This window comes from Apus apus, chromosome 2 (assembly GCF_020740795.1).
Source record: "Apus apus isolate bApuApu2 chromosome 2, bApuApu2.pri.cur, whole genome shotgun sequence".
Classification (NCBI taxonomy): Eukaryota; Metazoa; Chordata; class Aves; order Apodiformes; family Apodidae; genus Apus; species Apus apus.
The window spans coordinates 57,434,612-57,456,300 of NC_067283.1; the positions used below are offsets into that span (position 1 = coordinate 57,434,612).

Genomic DNA, 21,689 nt, shown 5'->3' on the forward strand with positions numbered 1-21,689 from the left:
CCAAAAAAAGTGTTGTGGGTTTGCTGGGGTGTGTATGTGTTTGGGTTGGTTTTTTGTCTGTTTATTGGGTTTGGGTTTCTGTTTGTTTTGATGTTGGTTGGGGGGAATTGGTTGGTTTTTGTTTGTTTGGGTTTATGTTTTGATTTTTTTTTCCATTTTTAATAGTAATGCAATCAAGAAAATTCCAGAGCAATTGGTTTTTAAGCCAGATAATCCGATCAAAACCGATAAATTTCTAGATTTCTGAACAATTGGAATTAAGTTAAATGCTGAGTTATATAGGCTAAGAGAGGGCCAAAGAGAATGTTCCCATTTTCTCTCTAATTTTACTTCCATCTCTCCTCTCAGCTTTACTCTCCTCCCACCTTGACAGAAATCTAGCCATTCTCAGGCTTTTTGCAGCACTCACTCACCTCAACTCCAAAACAGGGGAAGCATGTTTTTCCCTCTGCAGTTTAATTTTCTGCCAGTTTAGCACCAAGGTCAAGTGCAGGAAAAAGAAAGAGAACCCAGGGTTGTGGAGGAGTGCAGGAAAAGAAATGTTTCACTCTCTAGCCTTTTTCTCAAGACTGGAGCCCAGAGAAAGGCAAGCACTCCTTCTCCAAGCAGCAGGCTTTTTGATGGACTTAAATACAACAGCTTTTAGCTGTACTAATATTTTAGAATTTAAGTTTTCAGAAGAATGAGTCAAGAAGATTTGATTACACAGCATTAACTTAACAATTTCATGTGTTAGCAGCTTTCATACCACAAACATCCATGTAATACCCAAGGCAACATTAAATATGTTATTCACTTCCCAAGCCTCTGTATCTGAGTATAGCAACTGTTGAGCTCTGTATTGAGCTCTGCCCAGGGGCAGATGAGAGTTGGTGCGCAAGAATTAAGGGGCAGGCTAATATGAAGAACACTGTTGTGGCTATTACAGACCACCTGATCAGGATGAGAAAGCTGAAGAGGCCTTCTACTGACAGCTGAAAGTAGGCTCACAATCACAGACCCTGGTTCTCATGGGGGACTTCAATTGTCCTGACATTTCTGGAAAGGCTGCACAGACAGTCCAGGAGGTTCCTGCAGAGCATTGAAAACAACTTCTTGACACAGGTGGTGGCTAAGCCAACATGGAGAGGAACACTGCTAGACCTTGTACTGACAAACAAGGAGGGACTGGTTGAGGACATGAAGGTTGGAGGCAGCCTTGGCTGTAGTGACCATGAGATGGTGGAGTTCATGATCATGTACAGTAGGCACAGAGTAACAAGCAGGATCATAACCCTGGACTTCAGACGGGCTAATTTTGACCTCTTCAAGGAACTGCTTGGAGAAATCCCATGGGATAAGGCACTAAGAAGTAGGGGGGGCCCAAGAGAGCTGGTCAATAGTCAAGCACCATTTCCTCCAAGCTCACGATCTGAGCATCCCAAAGAGTAACGAATCAAGTAAGGGAGCCAGGAGACCTGCATGGTTCAGCAGAGAGATGTTGAACAAGCAGAAGAAAAGTTCATAGAACATGGAAGAAGGGGCTGACCACTTGGAAGGAAGAGAAGAATGTTGTCAGAGGATGTCGGGATGCAATGAGGAAAGCCAACACCTCCTTAGAATTAAAAGCAGCAAGGAAGGCCAAGGACAAGAAGAAAAGCTTCTTTAAGTACATTGGAGGCAAAAGGAAGCCTAGAGGAAATGCAGGTCTGCTGCTGAATGAAGTGAGGGCTGGAGGAAAGCCAATGTCACTCCAGTCTTGAGAAAGGGCAAGAAGGAGGACCTGGGTAACAATAGACATGTCAGCCTCACTTTCATCCCCTTAAAGGTGATGGAACAGCTTGTTCTCTGCACCATCTCAAAGCACATTGAGGAAAAAAGGGTTATCAGGAGTAGTCAACATGGATTCACCAAGAGGAAGTCATGCTTGACAAATCTGATAGCCTTTTATGATGGCATAACTGGATGGATAGATGAGGGGAGAGCAGTGGATAGGGTCTACCTTGACTTCAGCAAGGCTTTTGACACTGTCTCCCACAGCATCCTCACAGCCAAACTCAAGAAGTGTGCATTGGATGATTAACAGTGAGGTGGACTGGGAACTGGCTGAATCAACAGAGCTCAGAGAGTTATGGTACATGGGGCAGAGTTCAGCTGGACACCCATGTCCAGTGGTGTTCTCCAGGGGTCAGTACTGGGTCCAGCCCTCTTTAATACATCCATCAATGACCTGGACAAAGGGACAGAGTGCACCCTCCATAAGTTTGCTGATGACACAGAACTGGGAGGAGTGGCTGACACACCAAAAGGCTGTGCTGCCATTTGGCATGACCTGGACAGGCTGGAGACTTGGGAGGGGAGAAACCAAAGGAAATTCAACACAGACAAGCGTAGAGTGCTACATCTGGGGAAGAAGAGCCCCATGTATCAGTACAGGTTGGGAACTGACCTGTTGGAGAGCAGCTGTGGGAAAAAGGGCCAAGAGGTGGACCTGTTGCCCAACTTGGTGAACAGGCTGACCATGAGTCAACAATGTGCCTTCGTGGCCAAGAAAGCCAATGGCATCCTGGGGTGCATCAAGAAAAGTGCAGCAAGCAGGTCGAGGGAGCTTATCCTGCCCCTCAACTTTGTGATGGAAGCCTGTGTTCAATTCTGGGCTCCCCAGTTCATGAAGTGTAAGGAACTACTGGAGAGAGACCAGTCAGTGCAGGGCCACTAAAATTATTAGGGGAATGGAGCATCTACCATACAAGGAAAGGCTAAGAAAGCTGGGTCTGTTCAGCCTGGAGAAGATGAGACTGAAGGGTGATCTCAGTAATGCTTATAAATATCTAAAAGGTGGGTGTCAGGAGAATGGGACCAGAGTCTTCTTAATGGTGTCCAGTAACAGGACAAGGAGCAATGTTCACAAACTGGAACAAAAGAGGTTCAACCTAAGCATAAGGAAACACTTCTTTACTCTTAAGGTAACAGAGCACTGAAACAGGCTGCCCAAAGATTGTGTTATCTCCTCTGGAGACATTCAGAACCCATCTCAACATGTTCCTGTGTAATCTACTGTAAGAGATCTCGTTCTAGCATAGGACTGCAACTTGTTCACAAGTAAATGCCTTCCCTTTTTACTGTTTTCCTCTCTACACTGTATTTTACAGGCATGTTAACAAATCATACATAAATTCATCCAGTTAAGTGATACAGATCCAGAACAGTAGCCAATCTAAACATATTTCGTAAATGCAACTGCTATTCCACACAAATTCTACCTAATTGCATGAATATATATATATTTTTTTTTAACCAGAACCTTAAAGGTTAGAAATAAGCCCCCACAAGAGTGTCAGTTCCACTCTTCCCCTTGTCCTCCCAAGATTTTCAGAAGTTCCAAGCCTTTCAGATGCTTCATACATAAGCATGGTCTAATAACTCCTGTCTAACTATGCCTGTATGTATATCCAGTATTCTGAGATGTCATCTGACCAAACACTATGCTCCATGCCTTTCAGACTAGCTCTTCTGCCATAAGGAAAACTACCCAAACAGATTAATACTGTACTGCTGTCATGCATCCAGTAAAAGTGTAAACTGTGGCAAGGGTGTGTTTCCATTTTGCTTTTTCCATTCCATTTAGTTTGGAAAATAAAATAATTTTTAAAAAGTGGCAGTTAACAGGACACTTGCTCATCACTTGAATATACCAAAGGAAATGCGACTACATGTAGTATGTATCTTTTATGGGTAAGTAGGGACTTCAGGGGAGAAAGCAACCCAACTTTGTCTGCTTGACGTTTTACTTAATCACCTTCCTAAAGAATATTTATGCAAAAAGAAATTAAAATATTTATATTAAGCTTGCCAAATATCTGCTTTAATCTCATGACACTTGCATCCCGTTGTACTAGCCTTATTTATCTGTGATCTGTACCACAAAAAGGAGAAGCTGCCATCAGGCCAAACTGCCTTTTACAGAAACGCATCTTTTCACCTGCGATCATCTGACATCTTTAAATAGATAAATAAATAAGTCAATAAAGGCAAAAAGCCCCCACCGTTGAGTACTGACTGTAACGCAAGGTCTCAAGCAACACGAAGGACCCAAGCAGCTCACTCGGCGCCAGCAGTGATTCAAACACCATACTTGGTGCTGCCGCTGCCAGACGCTTCAGAAAGAGGAAGTATGCAGGGCTTTGGAGCCAAAGGCAGAGTTACCGTCTCCCTCGCAGCGCCTCACCCCCCGAGCCAGGAAAGCAGCCCCCTCCCCACCCCCACCAGGAGGGAGACAAACCCCCGTCCCGCCGCACAACAGGCTGCCCCGCCCGGATCCGCACCCGCGCTGCCCCAGCTCCACCCCGGGCTCGACCCCGCCGTCTTGGCGGCTCAGGGGCGAGGCCTAACAGGAGGCAAGGCTCCTACCGACAGCACCAGGTAGCCAACACCTCCGTAACCCGAGGCACGGGAGCTGCTACACAAGCACATGGCTGGACAAACAGCCGGAGCAAGCCAGGTGAGACCGTGCTCTCCTCCACCCCCTAGCTCGCTAGTGAGCTCCGGCAAGACCGGGCTTTGTAGCAGAGCTTTTCCGTCCCGCCGAGCTGCCCGGGGTCCGGCAGCCCCGCTGCACCCCGCCAGCGGCAGCGCCCCGCACCGCCCCGCTTCCCGCCGGGGCCGCCCGGCAGCACTTCCTCCTTTCGGCCGGCGGCGACGGCCCGCGGAAACAAAGAGCAACGAGCTCCCCGCCACCCCCGGCGCCGGGCTTCAGCCCTCGCCCGAGTCCACCTAGACAGGTAGCCCCGGTGCCGCCCGCCGCGGGGAGGCGAGGCGGCCTCTCGGGGGGCGAACGGGGCCCGCCCCGCCCGGCAGCCCCGCTCCCCCGCACGCAAAGCGCCAGCGCCGTCCTCCGGCGATGCCCCCCGCACCTCCCCGCTCTCTCACCGGAGCCCCGCTCCCTCTCGCCGCTTTCTTCCTCCTCCTGCCGCTGCCCATCCCGCTCCGCCGAGCCCCGCTCCTCGCCCTGCGCCTCCACCGGCACCACGGTGAAGCTGGTCGGCATGGCCGGCGGCCCCGGTACCCGCTGGCGCCTCCTCCCCGGGCAGCGGGCAGGGTGAGCGGGCGCTGCCGCCTCCCTCACGTGAGAGCCGCTGCCTCACGCAGCGGGGGGCGGGGGCGCCGGGCCGGCCCCAGCCCGCACCGCACCTCCCCAGCCCCAGCCCGCACCGCCCCCGCCCCCGGCCGCACCGCCCCAGCCCGCACCGCACCGCCCCAGCCCACACCGCCCCAGCCCCAGTCCCAGCCCGCTCCGTCCCCGCCCCAGCCCGCACCGCCCCGCACCGCCCCCAGCCCGCACCTCCCCAGCCCCAGCCCACACCGCCCCAGCCCCAGTCCCAGCCCGCTCCGTCCCCGCCCCAGCCCGCACCGCCCCCGCCCCAGCCCGCACCGCACCGCCCCAGCCCGCACCTCCCCAGCCCCAGCCCGCACCGCCCCTGCCCCAGCCCGCACCTCCCCAGCCCCAGTCCGCACCGCCCCAGCCCGCACCTCAGCCCCAGCCCGCACCGCCCCAGCCCGCACCGCTTGGCTGGCAGCGCTGCCGCCGCCGCTCGGAGGCGAGGCGGGGGCACCGGGGGGCGACCCCCCGGGGTGGAGAGGGGGAAGGGGTGGGTGCTGTGACAAGCTCCTGGTACTCAGGGATGCGGCTTCCCAGCTCAGAAGCGAGGCAGGTCGGCGGGAGGTTTTGCTGTCCCGCGGAGGGGGAGAGGAGCGGCGGGGTGGTGGCGGGGAGAAGTGTCTGCCGCGAGTTCAGGTAGTGCCATCGGGGAAACACCCGAGAGGGGGTGTGCGTGGGTAGTGATGGGCGAGAGCTACCCTGGACTGTTTTACTGGTGGCCACAAAAAATGCTTACTCTCTTTCCCGAATCTTGCCTTGCAGATTTCCTTGCAGCACTAGGACTAGGCTGCTGCCTCCGAGGTCCCAGCAGACAGAAACCGTCTTACAAAGATCAGCCAGGCTGTTGGGCCCTGATCCTCCAGTCACCTCCTTATTTTCCATGTGCCTTAGCACAGTGGCTGGGACGATCTGTCCTAGGATCTTGCATGTGACTGACAGGTCTGTCGTTCCTCAGGCCTTCTTCCATTTTTAAAAATGGGGGTCATGTTCCCTCTTTTCCAGTCAGTGGGAGAAGGAAGTTATCATCAACACATTCCAGGAACCTCCTGGACTGCCTATGCTCTGCTGTGTTGTCAGTCCAACAGATACCAGAGTGGTTGAATTCCCCCATGAGGCTTGTGAACGTGAGGCTACTCCTGTCTTGTCTATAAAGGGCCTCATCCACTCAGTCTTCTTGGTTGAGTGGCCTGTAGCAGACTCCCACTGTACTGTCCCCTGTCCCTACTCCCTTTAACCTGACCCTTAAGGTCTTGTCTCCTCATCCATCCCCAGGCAAAGCTCCATGCACTCCTGCTGGTCACTGAAGTAGAGGCTGACACCTCCCTCCTCCCCTCCCTGTCCTTCCTAAAGATCCTTCTGTCTTTCCATTTCCACCCTCCAGTGGTAGGAGCCATCCCACCGCATCTCTGTGGTGCCAGTAAGATCACGGCCCTGCAGACACATGCTCCTCTCTGCCTCCTCTTGTTCATTCCCTACACTGCATGTGCTTGCAGAGAGGCGTTTCAGTTGGGCCCCCGATGAAGCTGATTGACTAGCTGGAGTGGCCGGAATTCCCTGGAGGGACTGCTCCTGTGCTTCCCTGTTGGCTCCTGTTACCTCAGGAGCCCCTGACTCATCTCTGTAAGACTTCAGGTGTGCTGCAGTCTATCCAGCCCATCTCTGATCTACAGGCTGAGGTCCCTCATTAGCACCGTGTCCCTCAAATCTTGGCATGTCATCCCACAGCTTGACAGAGGGAAGCCTGATACTATCCCACTCCCCCTTCAAATCTAATTTGAAGCTCTGTCTGTGAGCCCCACAAGCTCCTGAGCAAAGACCCTCTTTCCCCTTTGAGAAAAGTGAATTCCCTCCGATGCCAGCAAGCCTGGTGACGTGTAGGCTGTCCCATTGTCAGACACCCTAAAATTGTGGCTGTGACAGCAGCCACAGAGCCATGTAGTAATAGACTGGATGTGTCTCTTTCTTCCAGTGTCACTGCCTGCAACTGGAAGAGGAGAGAAAAAAATATCCTGAGCCCAAGATTCCCTCACCAGCTGTCCCAAGGCCCTGAGTTCTCTTTTGGTCACCTTTGGACTATGCATTGCACTTTTCTCTCTGCCCACATGGCAGATCAGTAGTGGGTAATAGTCCAAGGGCCACAACAAGCTAGGAAGTTTCCTAGTGGTGTGTTGTGGTTTGGGCCCAACACGACAACAAAGGAACAGCCACATGGCCCCTCACTTAACTGCCCCCCTCACACACACTCTGGGATGGGGAGGACAAAGGCCAACTAGAAGATCATGGGTTGAGACAAAGGACGAGGAGGGTTCTTCACTGATGAAGGTCCCGGGCAAAACAGACTCAGCTTGGGGAAAATAATAATGTAATTTCACACTAATCAAACACACACAGGACACAGACACACACAGAGCAGGGCTTGCATATGTTACCCCACCCCTCCCTTCTTCCCTGGCCCAAATCACTTTGTTCCCGGTTTCTCTCCCTCCTTCCCCCCAGTGGCACAGGGGGACAGGGGATGGGGTTTAGAGTCACTTCACAGGCTGGTGGTTCCTGCTGCTCCTTCCTTCTCAGGAAGAAGGATTCCTTACAGTCCTGCCCTGCTTCCCCACGGGGTTCCTCCCATGGCAGAGAGTCCTCCATGAACCTCTCCTTCATGAGCCCTTCCCACGAGGGAAGCAAGTCCCTCAGGAGAAAGCTGCTCCAGCCTGGGCTTCCCACAGAGTTGGGAACAGTCACCTCCCCTGGCGCAGGGTCTTCCTAAACTGTGTAATGCACTGCAATCCAAGTCCACTGGCAGCAAATCCACATTCACCCCTCCTGGTGCCTTCAGGGGATGTTCCACCATGTTCCTCCATGGATGCAGGGGGACAGCTGCCATCTTACCGTGGGTTGCAGGGAAAATTCTGCTTGGGCACATTCTTCCCCTTCTTCCTCACCAGTCTCAGGATCCCCACCCTGGCATGGCTTTCACCTCTCTGGTACCACTCTTTCTTTAACTGCCCACTCTGCTCAGGTCTTGTATCAGTTCTTTCCTATGTTCATCACAGACACACATCTGTGGCTCCTTGTCTAGCTGGTTTGGAGCTGGAGGAACTTCTCAGCTTCTTACCAGAGTCACCTGTGGGGCCCCTCCCCCACTATCCAAAAACCTGCCAAAGCAAACCAGCACATGCTGTCCTTGACCCAGGCCCCAGGGATACTTCCTTAAGAGGAGGGCCTGTCTGGCATATTGGGCTCTCTGTTCCCCTCAGAAGAGTATCACCTACAACTATAACCAATCTTTTCCTGATGGAGGTGGTCGTGATACAAAGGGCATGCCTTTCGGACCCTGGCAGCACCTCTGGTCTAGATGGACCATCATCACCCTCATCCATGGACTGGCTTTCCGCATCCAGAGCCTCATACCTGTTGTACAGACACCTGGGAAAGTGAGGTGGGCAAGGGCTGGTTTTGCCTGCAGCCCTGAGGGTTGTTTTATCTCTGTTCACTCCTTTCCTTTAAGCTACTGCTACTGCTACTCCCCTGGTAAGGGGAGGATGCAGGGTCCCTTTGACCTTGTTTGATTTTTTTTTCTGGTGCCTGTTTTGTCCAAGGGAGGACAAAACATGGCTTCACCAGCCTGTCTCATTCTCAACCTCCCTTTCTGCTTCCTCTCAGAGCTCTGCCACCAGGCTGAACAGATGGTCCACCTGTTCACACCTCACACAGCTGTCCCCAGGACTGCCATCCATTACCACTGGGTATCTGTGGCACTCCCTGCATCCTGAGACCTGGACAGCTGCATGTTTTCATGGGAGTTCTCTCTGGATTGCCACACCCATTCGGGTGAGTGCAGAGGACAGAGCTTTCCTGTGGGTAGATACCACAGTCAAGACCCTTCTTAGGGGGTGATGACCCCCAGCTGGACGCACCTCTTGAGCCCCAGGCTCACTCCACCCATCACACAAACCGCAGCACTGCCCCCTCGCTGGGTTTTATAGGCATGGGGGTGTGTGCCACAGCCCTGGCAATATCCAGGTCTCCTCAGCAACTCCCACGGGAGCTGCTGGCTCCTGACAGGTCTCTCCACTGCCTGGCTTTTCCCATCTTGAGGAGAAGGCCCTGTATGCCAATATCTGCTGCTCCACTGCATGTTGGGCTGAGTCTGGAGCAGCATCCCTCAGCAACACTTGCTTCCCTTGCTCTGACCATTTTTTCATCAGCCATTTAGATTTTACTAGTAAAGTCTCCGGATGACAACGTGACAATAATTGCAATAATAAGTAATCGGGTTGGGGAGGGGGGATGTTTGTAATCCGACTCAAACAGATAAAGGCATTACAATGCAGCCATAAATCCTGAGGATCAGGAGTGCAGGAAATGAACATTTATTTTGGGAAGTGATAACTCCAAAAAGGATACAGTGGTACAGAAGAACTGAAATAAACTACTCTTCCTGACTGAAAAAATGCAGTGCAAACCCCTCTGCAGGATAAAGGTAGGAACACCAACATGTTTGCTTAGTACACTAGCATACCTTCCACAAGCACATGTTCCTCTTTGTCATTGCTAAACCACTGCACTGGGGGAGAGAAAACTTCACTCATCATAGAAGTATTTAAGGCAATTGTGCCACATGAACTCCTCCTCTGCCAAAATTAATAGCCTCTACACCCTCTCAACAGCATCTGCTAGCAGACACAGGAATACCAACTTGCAACATTAGCACTGCAAGTTAATCATTGCCAAGCTTTAAATGAATTATGAAACAAGTTTCATAATGTCCAATGAGGACAACATAGAAGCATGTTAGAAAAATGTCAGAGTTCTTGAAAGAGCGATACTTTGTCAAATGAATGGCAGGTAAAAACAATAAAATAAGGCACTAGAGGTTAATACTATGATTGCTTTAATACTACTTTGCTTTAAGTGTGTTTTATTTTTCTGCTGACATAGAGTAGTTGGCAGGAAAAACCCCTGCAGCATCCAGCTCCAGTGCTTTTCTTCAGGAGGGAAACTGCTTAACTCCACCCCAGGGAGTCCCTTCTGCCCAATGAGAACACCTCATCACTGGGCAGCAGCCCTGTCTGGTTTGCTGATATGCACTGCCTCACAAGAGCAAGTTCACTGCTGAACTGTTCTATGGTTTCAGTAGAAAAGGTAGGGAGTACCTTCTGGCATGCTCATTAAGGATATTGTTTTGGGATATGGGAATAGCACACTTGAATCCCTTCAGGCAAGAAATGTTTAGAATCCGCCTGGAGGAGTACCCAAAATAACAGGTTATTATGCTAAAAGTAAGCACTTCTTCTGTTTTTAATTAACTAATATTTGACTTTTATAAACCATGTTCTCCATGTCTGCTGGATGAGGCCCCTCAGAGGACATGGGCAAAATTAAGTATTTCTCTCTTCCAATTGCAGTGAATCTACGCAGGCTGATTCTTCATGTGTGCACATGCTCAAATACCAGCATTAAGGAAATGTTGCAAATTGAAAATCAGATTTCGATTGAACCAAGCAAGGCACTTACAGTGTTAGCAGGGAAGTGTGTCTTCTCTATTGCCTTCTTGGACACAGGCACCTGAATTCCTCCTATATCTTATGTTGAATGCTAAGGAACATGGCCTTCATGTAACTCATTTATAACTGACTCTTTAAAAGACTGCAGCATTTATCAGAAAAATCTGGTGGCAATTTTCCTTCTCCCTACATCAATTATGCTGACTTAAAAAAAATTAATAAATCAATTATTCATCTTAGTTGAACATTATCTTGTAACTTGTGCATCACTATCAACTGAGAATATTTCACCTATATAGGGACTTCACAGGTGTGGTTAGGAGTGACACAGTAAATCTATCAGTTTTACATCTTCTGTAGATTATAAACTTAGACTAGAGGATTAGGGGGAAAAAATTGCTTCCAAAATGCAGAAGTTAACCCCCCCAGATGTTGTTATAGTTAATCTTTTTTCCTTTTAATTTTCCTGTGCTTCTCTGCTAACATCCAAGATAAATTCAAGTTGAAAACACACACGAATATAACTGTAAATATATCTCTCAGGAGATTCTGCTAAGTCCAGCTTTTTGTATTCCAACTAGAGGCAGAATTTCCTAGTGTTCTTCCTCAGGTGCTATTTTCCTTTCCATTATTGGAGGGCTGTAAAACAAAGATGGAAACAGAAGTCCTATAAACTGTGATATCAAACTGTCAAATTATTTCTCAATAAAGTGAGCAAATATATTTTATGTATCAGGAAAGCTAGCCAACTTAGTGAGCTTGCAAATGGATAGAAAACTGCTAATGTAAATGAGAACCTTCTATAAACTCTTGCAATGCCTACCATTACAGCTTCAAATTTGTTTATTGCCTAAAATTATGTTTTGTCATGCTGAAATTCTAATTAACATAATTTTATTCCCTTCATATGACTGTGTTCAACTAAATAAAGGCAAAAACTCGTAACTGTATTAGTGTTGTGTTTGTTGTTTTTTTAAATAATAATTTTCACAATAGTTGAGAATACGTAGTTTCTGTGAATAATTTCCTTTTTTTTATCATGACTCAGTGTCTTGGTTCAGTGGTCAGGGCAAAACAAACCCAGAGAACAGAATTGCTCTCTGTTACCCTCCTCCACCCTCCCAAGGGAAGATAAAAGGGGAATAAGGAAGAGAGACTTAAAGGTTGGAAGTTAAAATTGCAACAAGTTTACTGGAATAGGGAAAGGACAGTAACACATGGGATGGGGAACAATATACACAAATCTGTACAAAATCTGATCTCAGTGATAGCAGAGATAAGTGTCTGAGTTTTCCTTGCAGCAGTGCCAGCTCAGCAAAGGCATCCACGGCTCTTCCCAGCACCTGATGGATTCAGATCCTACAGAGCACGTGATGAGCTGATGAAAAAGCAGGAGCCTGTCTCCAAGACCTCCAAGTGCAGTGAAGCAGCAAGGAAGAAGGGAGCAGGAAGGAGCAGACTTCAGGTCCTCCTGGCTTTTATAGAGCATGGCAGGAGATGGGAGGGAATCCTGACCCCTCTCTGTTCCCCCCCGGAACCCTCAGGATCCTAAACATCCTCTTCCCAGGTCCTCATCTCGGTACCATAGAATTAGCCTGGGCCCCCTCCAACTGTAATACTCAGTGTCCCCATGTTGTTGTATACTCTCATCTGGTGGAGTACAGTTGGACAGTGGCTTTCAGAATAGCCTGAGGAAGTAAAACATGATGAAACAGCACTTTGCCAACCGAGAACCCATCAAGTTTGAAGCAGGGAAGTAACTGGTGCTGAAATGATATCTGCTGGTGACCAAAGAGCACGGAAATATAAGCTGAGGTTTGGAATAGTTTTTTATTTTTTCCAAATGTAACTGCAATTAGTGACAAACACAGCCGTGGCGGATTCCAGGAAAACAGGATAGATTATGCCTGCTACATGGACTTTGATCACATTTATCTAGAGACTACATGCTGCGAGCTAACTAAAAGATGCTAGTTGCTTTTAGAAAAGCTGTCTACAACAACCTATTCTCACAGCTTTTCTTTAGAGATAAGCTCTCAACATCAGCTGCTTCTGCCTTACAGGAATAAACGCCTCTGCCATAGTGCAAAGGCAAGTCCTGATTTGAGTTGCACCATCATTTAGGACATTACACCCTTAACTGTTTTCTAAGTGCCAGTTCAGGAAACTGTATGAAAGGGCTGGGGGCTGAGCAAAGTCTTGTAACTCTTCATCAAGTATCACTTGGTTTGCAGCCAAGAAGATGGCCTCAGCCAAGGAAATTATACTTAACCTTTTTTAAGGTTTAAACTTTTACAGCATAAACAGAAGGGCATTGTATTTCCTAACTAGGCAGTGGTTTTCTGAAGTCAGCCTGAGAAAGCCATAGATACGGCAAGTCTGGTCCATCAGGTCAGCGCATGAGTCATTAGTTCTCAACCAGGAACTAGAGTGCTCATGGTTTCTTGTTTTTTGTTGTTTGGTTGTTGTTGGTTTTTTTATTAGCTAAGTGGAAACCAGCTATTGCTCTGGCTAATAATCGGCTGCTACACAGGGGTTAGTATGCTCTCCACATTCTCCACTATTCTTAAGAGTGTGCTACAATGAAACAAACAAAACAAAATTATCTGTGTCTTTACTTGGTGGTGATATCTTAAAGATAATTGGCCTGGAAACGAAAAATGTTTAGTTTTCTGTATCTTATTGATTTTAGTCCGAAAGTCTTAGCAAATGTGGATTCCACGAAGTGCTTTTCAGAACTGACACTGACAAAAAAGATAGATGATGCTGCTACATTAGTACAACTGAGCTGCCAAGGTATATAATTACTGATTTCTGCAATGACACATTGGAGGTGCCTTATTTAATCTTTCAACAGAAAAAAAACCAAAACCAATGAATGTTAATAGAAGAACTAGGACTACAGAGACACTTTTTGTTTAAAATATCACTTAGGAGTTGTAAAGAATATGGAACTGGAAATAAATCACCTCCCACTAGACCAGGTTGCTCAAAGCCCCATCCAACCTGGCCTTGGAACACTTCCAGGGAGGGGCCATCCACAACTTCCCTGGGTAACCTGTTCCAGTGTCTTACCACCCTAACACTAATATCTAAACTAAATCTGCCCTCTTTCAGTTTAAAGCCATGACCCTTTGTTCCATCACTCCATTCTCTTGTAAAAAGTTCCTGTAGGCCTCTACAGGTACTGGAAGGCAGCTATGAAGTCTCCCCAGAACCTTCTCTTCTACAGACTAAATGACCCCAACTGCCTCAGCCTGTCTTCATAGGAGAGGCTCTCCAGCCTCTCTGATCATCTTTGTGGCCCTTCTCTGGACTAGTTCCAACAGCTCTATTGCTCTATCTCTGTCCATCTTGTTTTGCTTTTCTCCTCTGGCTGGGCTTTAGTCACATGTTTGGCTCATGTCTGACCTCATTCTAGCTGCTGGAGCAAGCAGGTACAGTGCCACCCTCTTCCTTTCTAAACCACTGAACTGTGTACATCTTTCCTGTGCTTCCTTACTGATTGCTACGTGACACCATTGCAAGAGCACTGTATTATAGACTGTCCACAGATTTCACACAGATTCAGTAATAACAGCAATGTAAGAGGTGTTCCCCCTAACCTTAAAAGCATAGGAGAACTCCAACAAATCAGAATATGCAGGAGGGCCATGCCCATTCTTAGAAGAAATCCCCAAGTAAGCCCTGCCCGTGAGTCCGACCAAGGGGCTTGTGCACCCTCACCCAAGCTGACACGACTGTAGCAGTACCTGGGGCATCATTTGGACTTTGCGAGATACAGGCAGCACTGCACATTAAAATGGAAAACCAGAACATAATTGCCAGCTTTGGGGGAATGTGTAAGTGAGGACCATAAGTGTGAGTAATTTGGTGTTGGCTAAGGAGTCTGCAGGCTTCTTAGCAGAGCAGAAGCTGGGGGAGATTTTGGAGGGTGGGGGAAAGGGGGTGGGCAGCATCCTACTGTGATTCTGCTGCTATTGTTACAATTATTTAGATCAATTAAATAGTACCACTTTTTGTCTATGACTGGTAGATAGACTGTAGGGTTCTGTGTCCTATACTCCCAAATGCTTTTACAGTCATGATAGCCAAGAGGAAAAGTCTGATCAAAAACATAGCTCTCATTTACTCTGTAGGAAAATATTGATGCAGTCTAAAATTCTCTCTGCTTAAATTAATAGTGCAGGAATATAAAGGGCTGTGCATACTGACAGCTTCAAGGTGGAGCTGAGCATAGTCGCCAGATTCAAACAGCTGGCATGAGTTGGCATGAGTGGTTAAAACAAACATTTCATACAGTTCTTGCAGTGATTCCTGGCTTAAATTAACCAATCTGTATTTTTCTACACCTATTGCCTAGCTCCAGACCCCTGGATATGCCACTACCATTGCTACACATCCTCCACAGATGCCTCCTGCTCTACTTCCTCTGCTGTATTTGGGTGTAGAGGTAACAAAGTACCTTAAAACGTCCCCTCAGAATCCAGGTGTGCTGCCAGTCCAGTGGCTCCTCTTGGTGGACCTCTTCATTGTGAACTTGTTCTATTGGGTGAGTGCAGTATCAAGGATGCCCCTTCCAGGGAACCCTCTTCTGCCCTAGCAGGACACAGCAGACTCAGAAAAACAGTTCACACTTACAGTTGCCATAAACATTCTCTAGCAAGATGCTCATAATAATGCAGAAATTGTTCAGCTTTCCTAATGAGCAGTCTTTGCTGTACCAGTGTTTTCTGTTTTGCTAGGACAAGTATCATTTGCAGAGCCAGCACTTTCATGCCCTCCACCTTGCCTGCTACTCCTCTGTACCAAATATTACTATGGTCTTCAGCTCTGCAGAACCCACACAGTTTGTTTTGGTACTCTTGGTCTTTCAGCCATGGCTGTGGTATCTAAGACCATGTGTCTGCATCCCAAAACCTAGATCTTGTTGATTCCTCGGTAATAATGATCTAACAGTACAGTCTTTACATCATTCTTAGTCTTCTGATTTTGTTTGCAACATCAACCTAAGGATGTTCCTGCCCATGGCAGGGGAGTTGGAACTATCTGATTTTTAAGGTTTCTTCCAACCCAAATTATTCTATGATTCTATAAGGAAACACAAGCCTATTAGCCTTAGAAGTTGTTGTAAGCTCCCCCCACAGCTGTGAGTACAGGTACTTCCCCCAACCCACATTCTCTGAATAAAACTTACCTTGAAATTCAGTTCATGACCCCAGTTTATGTAGTCTTTTAGAAGTCCTTTGGGCTCAGACAGCTCATGAGCATCTTGTAAGGACTTCTGTACAACATATTGCTCTCCTGTGACAGCCTGGCTTTTTTTCCCTGAAAAGGCCTAGACCATTGCAGTAGCCTGTACTCCACCTGGTGTTACTATTCTTGGCAGCAGAACTAAAGCATTTCACAGGATGGCTAGTTGAGTGCAACTGCCTCTTTTCTCTCGTTCCAGTACTCAGAGTGAGGAATTTGTCCTGGGGGTCCCTGTGTAATCAAACAATATAGCTGCCTTCTTTCTTCTGCTAGCAGGGATCTGCTGCCCTGTAAATGTCAGAAATCCAGCCACAATCCTACTATGCTGCACAACAAACAGAAAATCATAAGGACAATGTGTGACACGAGCAGTCTTTTGAATTTGTTCATTCTAGCATTGGGTTCATCTGCTTTGAAGACTGCACAAGCTGTTGAGCAGCTGCTGTGCCTGGCCACATAACTTGAACTTCAATAGATTAAAATCCCATGGAGTTTACCAGTAGTAGGTCAAAATGTTGATACACTTTGTAAGCCATGTTCTACAACAACACAAGAATGTATCACTGAAGATATTGGGCCAAAGAAACAGTATCTCACAGAGGATAACAGAGAAACCCTGCAAGAAACAGAATAGGATAGGATAGGATAGGATAATAGAATAGAACACAACAGAACAGAATTTATACCAGTTAAGAGGACAAGTGGTGATTACCACTTGGAATATGTGAACTGAACAAAGCTTCCCCTGTAAGTGGCAAATTGTCATAGAACAGAGTGATTTTTTTTTTCCCCTATCCCTCAGCAGGTTGTAACTCCAAGCTATTACCCGGCACCCTGTCTACCTTAAAACCAGGAGGCCTTCTGGTACTTAACCCAACAAGAACATCGTGCACTATCTCCTGAGCTACTCTGTTAGGAGAACTTGGTGCCACTTGCAAAATTAATTTCTCAAATCTTCTGAGTCTTCAGTGTTTTGGCATTCCCATCCACTCCTCTGTGACTGTGCTCTCTCTTTAAAAGCAGGCCTCCCCTACATTTGGCAGGGGAGGGAAGTTTCACCAATCATAGAACTGTCAAGGTTGGAAAACCATCCACCCTACAACCCCATACCACTAAACCATCTTATGAAACACCATGTCTAGCCTGTTTTTGAACATCTCCAGGTAGTGCCTCCACCACCTCCCTGGGCAGCCTTTTAGCACTGTAATGAGTATCACATAAAGAGCCTGGAGGAACAGAATCCTCTCAATTTCCCCCAACCCCACCCCCATTGCCTAGCATGCCTTCACCTGTGAGCTTTGGGGTGATCATGAACTCATCTTATTTCTCCTTTGATCACAGTCTGCAGTCTTTATCTCGTGTTTGTCTAAATCTCCCATTCTTATTTCAAGCAATGTCATCCCCCAAAACGTTTGCCCATGTTCCAAACGCCCAGGCCAGCTTCATTTGCTTTCAAAGAGTATTGCTGGTCAGTGTCCTTGTTGCAATATGCTCAGGAATACTGTTGAGTTCATGTGTCCTTTTCCTCATTTTGTCCTGCTCTGTTGCTATCTTTTCCCATTGCTGTAAGACTCTTTCCAACCATGTCTTCCAGAGCTTGATTTTCTGCTCTTTTTGCAGAAAATGCCTGAGTAACATTTTCTGCATTCCACATCTCTATCTTCTGCAGTACCTCATGCCCCTAGGGCATGCTAGAAGACTCTCCACACCTGGGCTGCTGGAGTGCCTTTGTTCCCCATGACATATGCCAGCTCCCCTGCTTTGTTCCTCCCATTTCTCAGCCAAACCTGCTGCTGCCTGGCTGTCTTAAGCTCTTAGATTTACCCTTGGAAGCCAAGCTCAACAGCACAAGGTATATGGCTCCAGCTCAGTTTGCAGTGTCATTCACCTGCAGTGGTAGATGTAAGTACCTTCCCTGCTACCTTATCTTCAAGCATAAACAAAGAAATCCTCTCCATATCCTTGCAGAGTTCTCCATCTGTTTGGCACCCTGATGACAAAAGACTGACAGCTACAACCTTCCAGGAAATCTGGAATGAAAATCCCCACTCGTTACCAGAGTTTATGCCTTTTTCTCCTGCCCACTCTGCTTTTCCTAAATTCGTTCTGCCACAGATTCATACTGGGCCACACTTCCACTCTGCACCTAGAGCGGCCAAACCTCCCATCTAGTAACAATTTGGGCGAGTAGCACCTAGACAGGAGAAAGATCATAACTGACTTGCCGGGAGGACCGAATTGGAACTGAACAACCAAAGAGGGATCAGTAACTGATTGGAGTAGGCTATGGAATAAATCCAAAATTGCACTCATCAGCTCTGATCTTGATGGGAAAAAGGGGAAGCCTTAGCTCAAAATATGCATAACTCTAAAGTAGTGTTTTTCTTTCTTTCACATGAACATTTTCAATTTGTAGACCTGGGTAATGTTTTGAAAAATACTTTATAGGGTGACTGGTTTTAGCTTATATTGACTTGAAGAGTAGCACACTGGCCACTACTCAGCTGATTATTTCAGGTATTTTTTGCAAATACTTTTCCTTCTGAAGACAAACCTTTACTATAATTTCTTGATATAGATGATATGATGTCCATTCCACAGAATCAACTCAGCTTGCTTTAGCAAATTTTTGATGATAGAAACTGTTTGGCCATTAAGAGTATTTGCACCATTAAGGAGTTAAATATCAGGTAATAAAAAAAGAAGGCTTTCTTAATAACAAGAGCTCTCTCTTCAACGGTGGCAAGAAAAAGCCAATGCCTTTCTACATTATTTCAATATTAGACACACTCTGATGCCAAAGAAACCTGTTAGGAAGCACTGAAATAACTATTTATTTAATTAAAAATCTATTAAAAATCTGTTGATCTTAGCATCATTATCCTCAAAAATAATATTTAACTATTAACTGTCTCTGAATCTGCCAACACGGTAGTAACTGAAGGATTACAGTCTTATCATAAGTGAGTTACAAAATTGCATACACAGCTTATGAGGTCCTGGGAAACCATGAAAATTCTATTTCCTTTCATTCAATCCATTCTGTTCTCTCAGAAGATATTCTACCCATAAATACGTAAAAACTACTGGGTGGTAACACTGAAAAAGTATAAAAACTGCAACAGAATAAACAACAACAAAAGGTTAACAACAAAAAAACCACCAAAAGCCATCAGCATTGAACACTTCATAGAATCATAGAATGGTTTGAGTTGGAAGGGACCTTAAAGATCATCTAGTTCCACCCCCCCTGCGTGGGCAGGGACACCTCCCAGTAGACCAGGTTGCTCAAAGCCCCATCCAACCTGGCCTTGAACTCATCCAGGAAGGGGGCATCCACAGCTTCCCTGGGAAATCTGTGCCAGCGTCTCGCCATCCTCGCAGGAAAGAATTTCTTCCTAAATCTCCCCTCTTCCAATTTTGAATCCATTACCCCTTGTCCTCTCATTACACACCCTTGTAAAAAGCCCCTCTCAGCTTTCCTGTCGCCCCTTCAGGTACTGGAAGGCCGCTATGAGATCTCCCCAGAGCCTTCTCTTCTCCAGGCTGAACAGCCCCAACTCCCTCAGCCTGTCCTCATAGGAGAGGTGCTCCAGCCCTCAGATCATTTTCAATGACTGAAGAATCATCTTTTTGCAGAATCTTTTTATCCACTACCCAATCATGGTCTTTTTTTAAAAGGCAAAATATAGCACAGATGTTAGCATGTTAGTAGAATTGCTCATGACTTCTGCATGCAACATTTGGAAAGATGGATAAAACAGACTAAGATGATAATGTGAATCAACAGCCTGTTCAAAAGGAAACTCGGGGAGGCCAAGACAGCCAATAGGTCTTTGCTCAGCAAAGCAAAGACCTGGCGTGAATTTGATTAACTGACTTCTATAAACATTTTTGAGAACTATCACTGTAAGTGGAAAAAGAACTGTTCAAGCTTAAGGACAAAACTGAGACAAGAGCATAGCTTATAAAAGTTGACCGTGAGTTGTAGAATCATACTGGTTGACAGGGACCTTGGGCAGGTGATCAAGTCCAAATACCTGCTCCAAGAACGTCCAGTTAGAGGAGGGTGCTCAGAACCTCACCTAGTCAAGTTTTTAATGTCTTTAGGGAAGAAGAGCCTGTAACATTTCTCAGCAAACTCATCCTGTATTTTATCACCCTCATGTTAAAAGTTATTTTGCATGTATCAAACATTAATTTCTCATGTTTCAACTACAGTCAACTCTAACTTCTCCAAAATCTCCCATTAGGTAGTTGTGAGAAAATAAGTTATAGATAAGTTGCAATAAGCCATAAGATCTCTCCTTAGACATCTCTCGTAGAGGCTGAACAAATCCAGTGCTTTCAACGTCTCCATGTGTCATGTACTCCTGCCTCCTGACCACCTCGGTGGCTCTCTGTTTGACTCAGTCCAGTCAGCTCTGCCTGCAGCTGGACCCAGTGCTACAGAAGTCACGTCCCAGGTGCTGACCAGTATCCGTGCTGAGCCAGTACAGCAGGCAGCCGGCTGCCTTTGCCACAAGGGTGCACTGCTAACTCACGCTCCGCTTGCTGCTCCGTAGCACCCCCTGCCCCCCAGGGCTGGTTACACACAGCTGCGGTACAGACAAGGTAGTCCAGCCTGCACAGTTGCCGGGGGTTATTCCATTGCAGGTGCATGGCTTTGTGTACATTTAGGCTGAAGATTAAAATAATTTCTCATCGTCAGGACTGGAAAAAATGGCAGAACCACGGGATAAAAATGTCATTGATTTCATATGGGGCTTTATCAGCTACTTCTTAGTAAATAATTAAATGACTCAGTAAGTTCTTAGATGTCAGCTAACAGGTAAGATGTGGCACTCCTTAAATGCCTAGTAGATACCAGAAATCCACCTTAAATGAAATGTCATTAATGACTTAGTTCTTTGATATTTCAGTGGCATCAATCCAATACCCATTTAATCACTGCCTACTTCAACAGGATAAAATTGGAATTGCGTAAGACTTTGATTGAAGCTGATGAACTGTCCTTCCTAACACAGACATAATTAGTAACTCTGGCACCTGTTTGTTTGATGCTAATATACTGAATTTAACCACCAATCCAGGAGTTACTGCACTGACTGAAGATTTTAATTAATACTTCCTGACTGTATTGTTTGACAGGCAATTATTCAACACATCCCACTACTCAATTTTCACCACAGTCCTTTATTTCCTAAAACTTCAGATTAATAAAAAATGCTCCCTAGTAAAACACGTAAACTTAACCTACATGCACAGGTTTGAAAGTGACCCGTTGTTGTTCTACTTAAGTGAGTTTTTCTTTACAATGATAATGATTTCTAGTTCAGTTTCTTACAACTCCTTACACACAAAGCCCTCTAGCCCTCTGACTAGAATTAATTTCCTTCACTTTAAACAAAGACTAGAAACCCGGTCTAGAGCTGAGGAGGATCCAAAATACAGCCTTCCTAAAGATACCCTTCCTAAGGTCTTTGGCATTTTATTTCTGAGCTAAGTAACATATACATAAAAATCTGCTTATCAGTTATCTTACAAATTCAGCATCTTAGTAAAGACGGAGGACAGCATTTGTTAAGAAACATGACTTCTGCTGGGAATTCAGCATCTACAAAGTCTAAAATACCTGAAAACCAACATAATTTCAACAGCAGTATCAAGCTAAGCATTTATTATTTCTTTAATCTCGTAGGGGACTGTTGTCACCATGTCATGACTTGCATGACTATTTACAAACAAGAACAAGATTAGTGAACAGAAAGCAAAATTGTTTTGTCTCTTTTGCTGCC

The 21,689-nt window shown here is 46.5% G+C and overlaps 2 protein-coding genes across 4 annotated transcripts in view; both read right to left on the bottom strand.

Annotated features, from left to right (window-relative positions):
* Positions 1 to 5,100, bottom strand: part of SLC12A7 (solute carrier family 12 member 7) — a 75,764-nt gene extending 70,664 nt beyond the window's left edge. For both annotated transcript variants that reach the window (XM_051611484.1, XM_051611485.1), the window contains exon 1: positions 4,909 to 5,100. In XM_051611484.1, the coding sequence (XP_051467444.1) occupies positions 4,909 to 5,026 (118 nt within the window). In that variant the 5' untranslated portion in view covers positions 5,027 to 5,100. The remainder of the gene's footprint in view (positions 1 to 4,908) is intronic.
* Positions 5,101 to 11,258: 6,158 nt separating this feature from the next.
* Positions 11,259 to 21,689, bottom strand: part of NFX1 (nuclear transcription factor, X-box binding 1) — a 90,762-nt gene continuing 80,331 nt past the window's right edge. The window contains exon 25 of one of the 2 annotated variants that reach the window (XM_051609731.1): positions 11,259 to 11,277. The gene's annotated coding sequence lies outside the window, so the exon portion shown is untranslated. Of the gene's footprint in view, positions 11,278 to 11,832; positions 15,233 to 21,689 lie in introns of those variants that run through there. The other variant, XM_051609730.1, reaches the window with a different exon arrangement.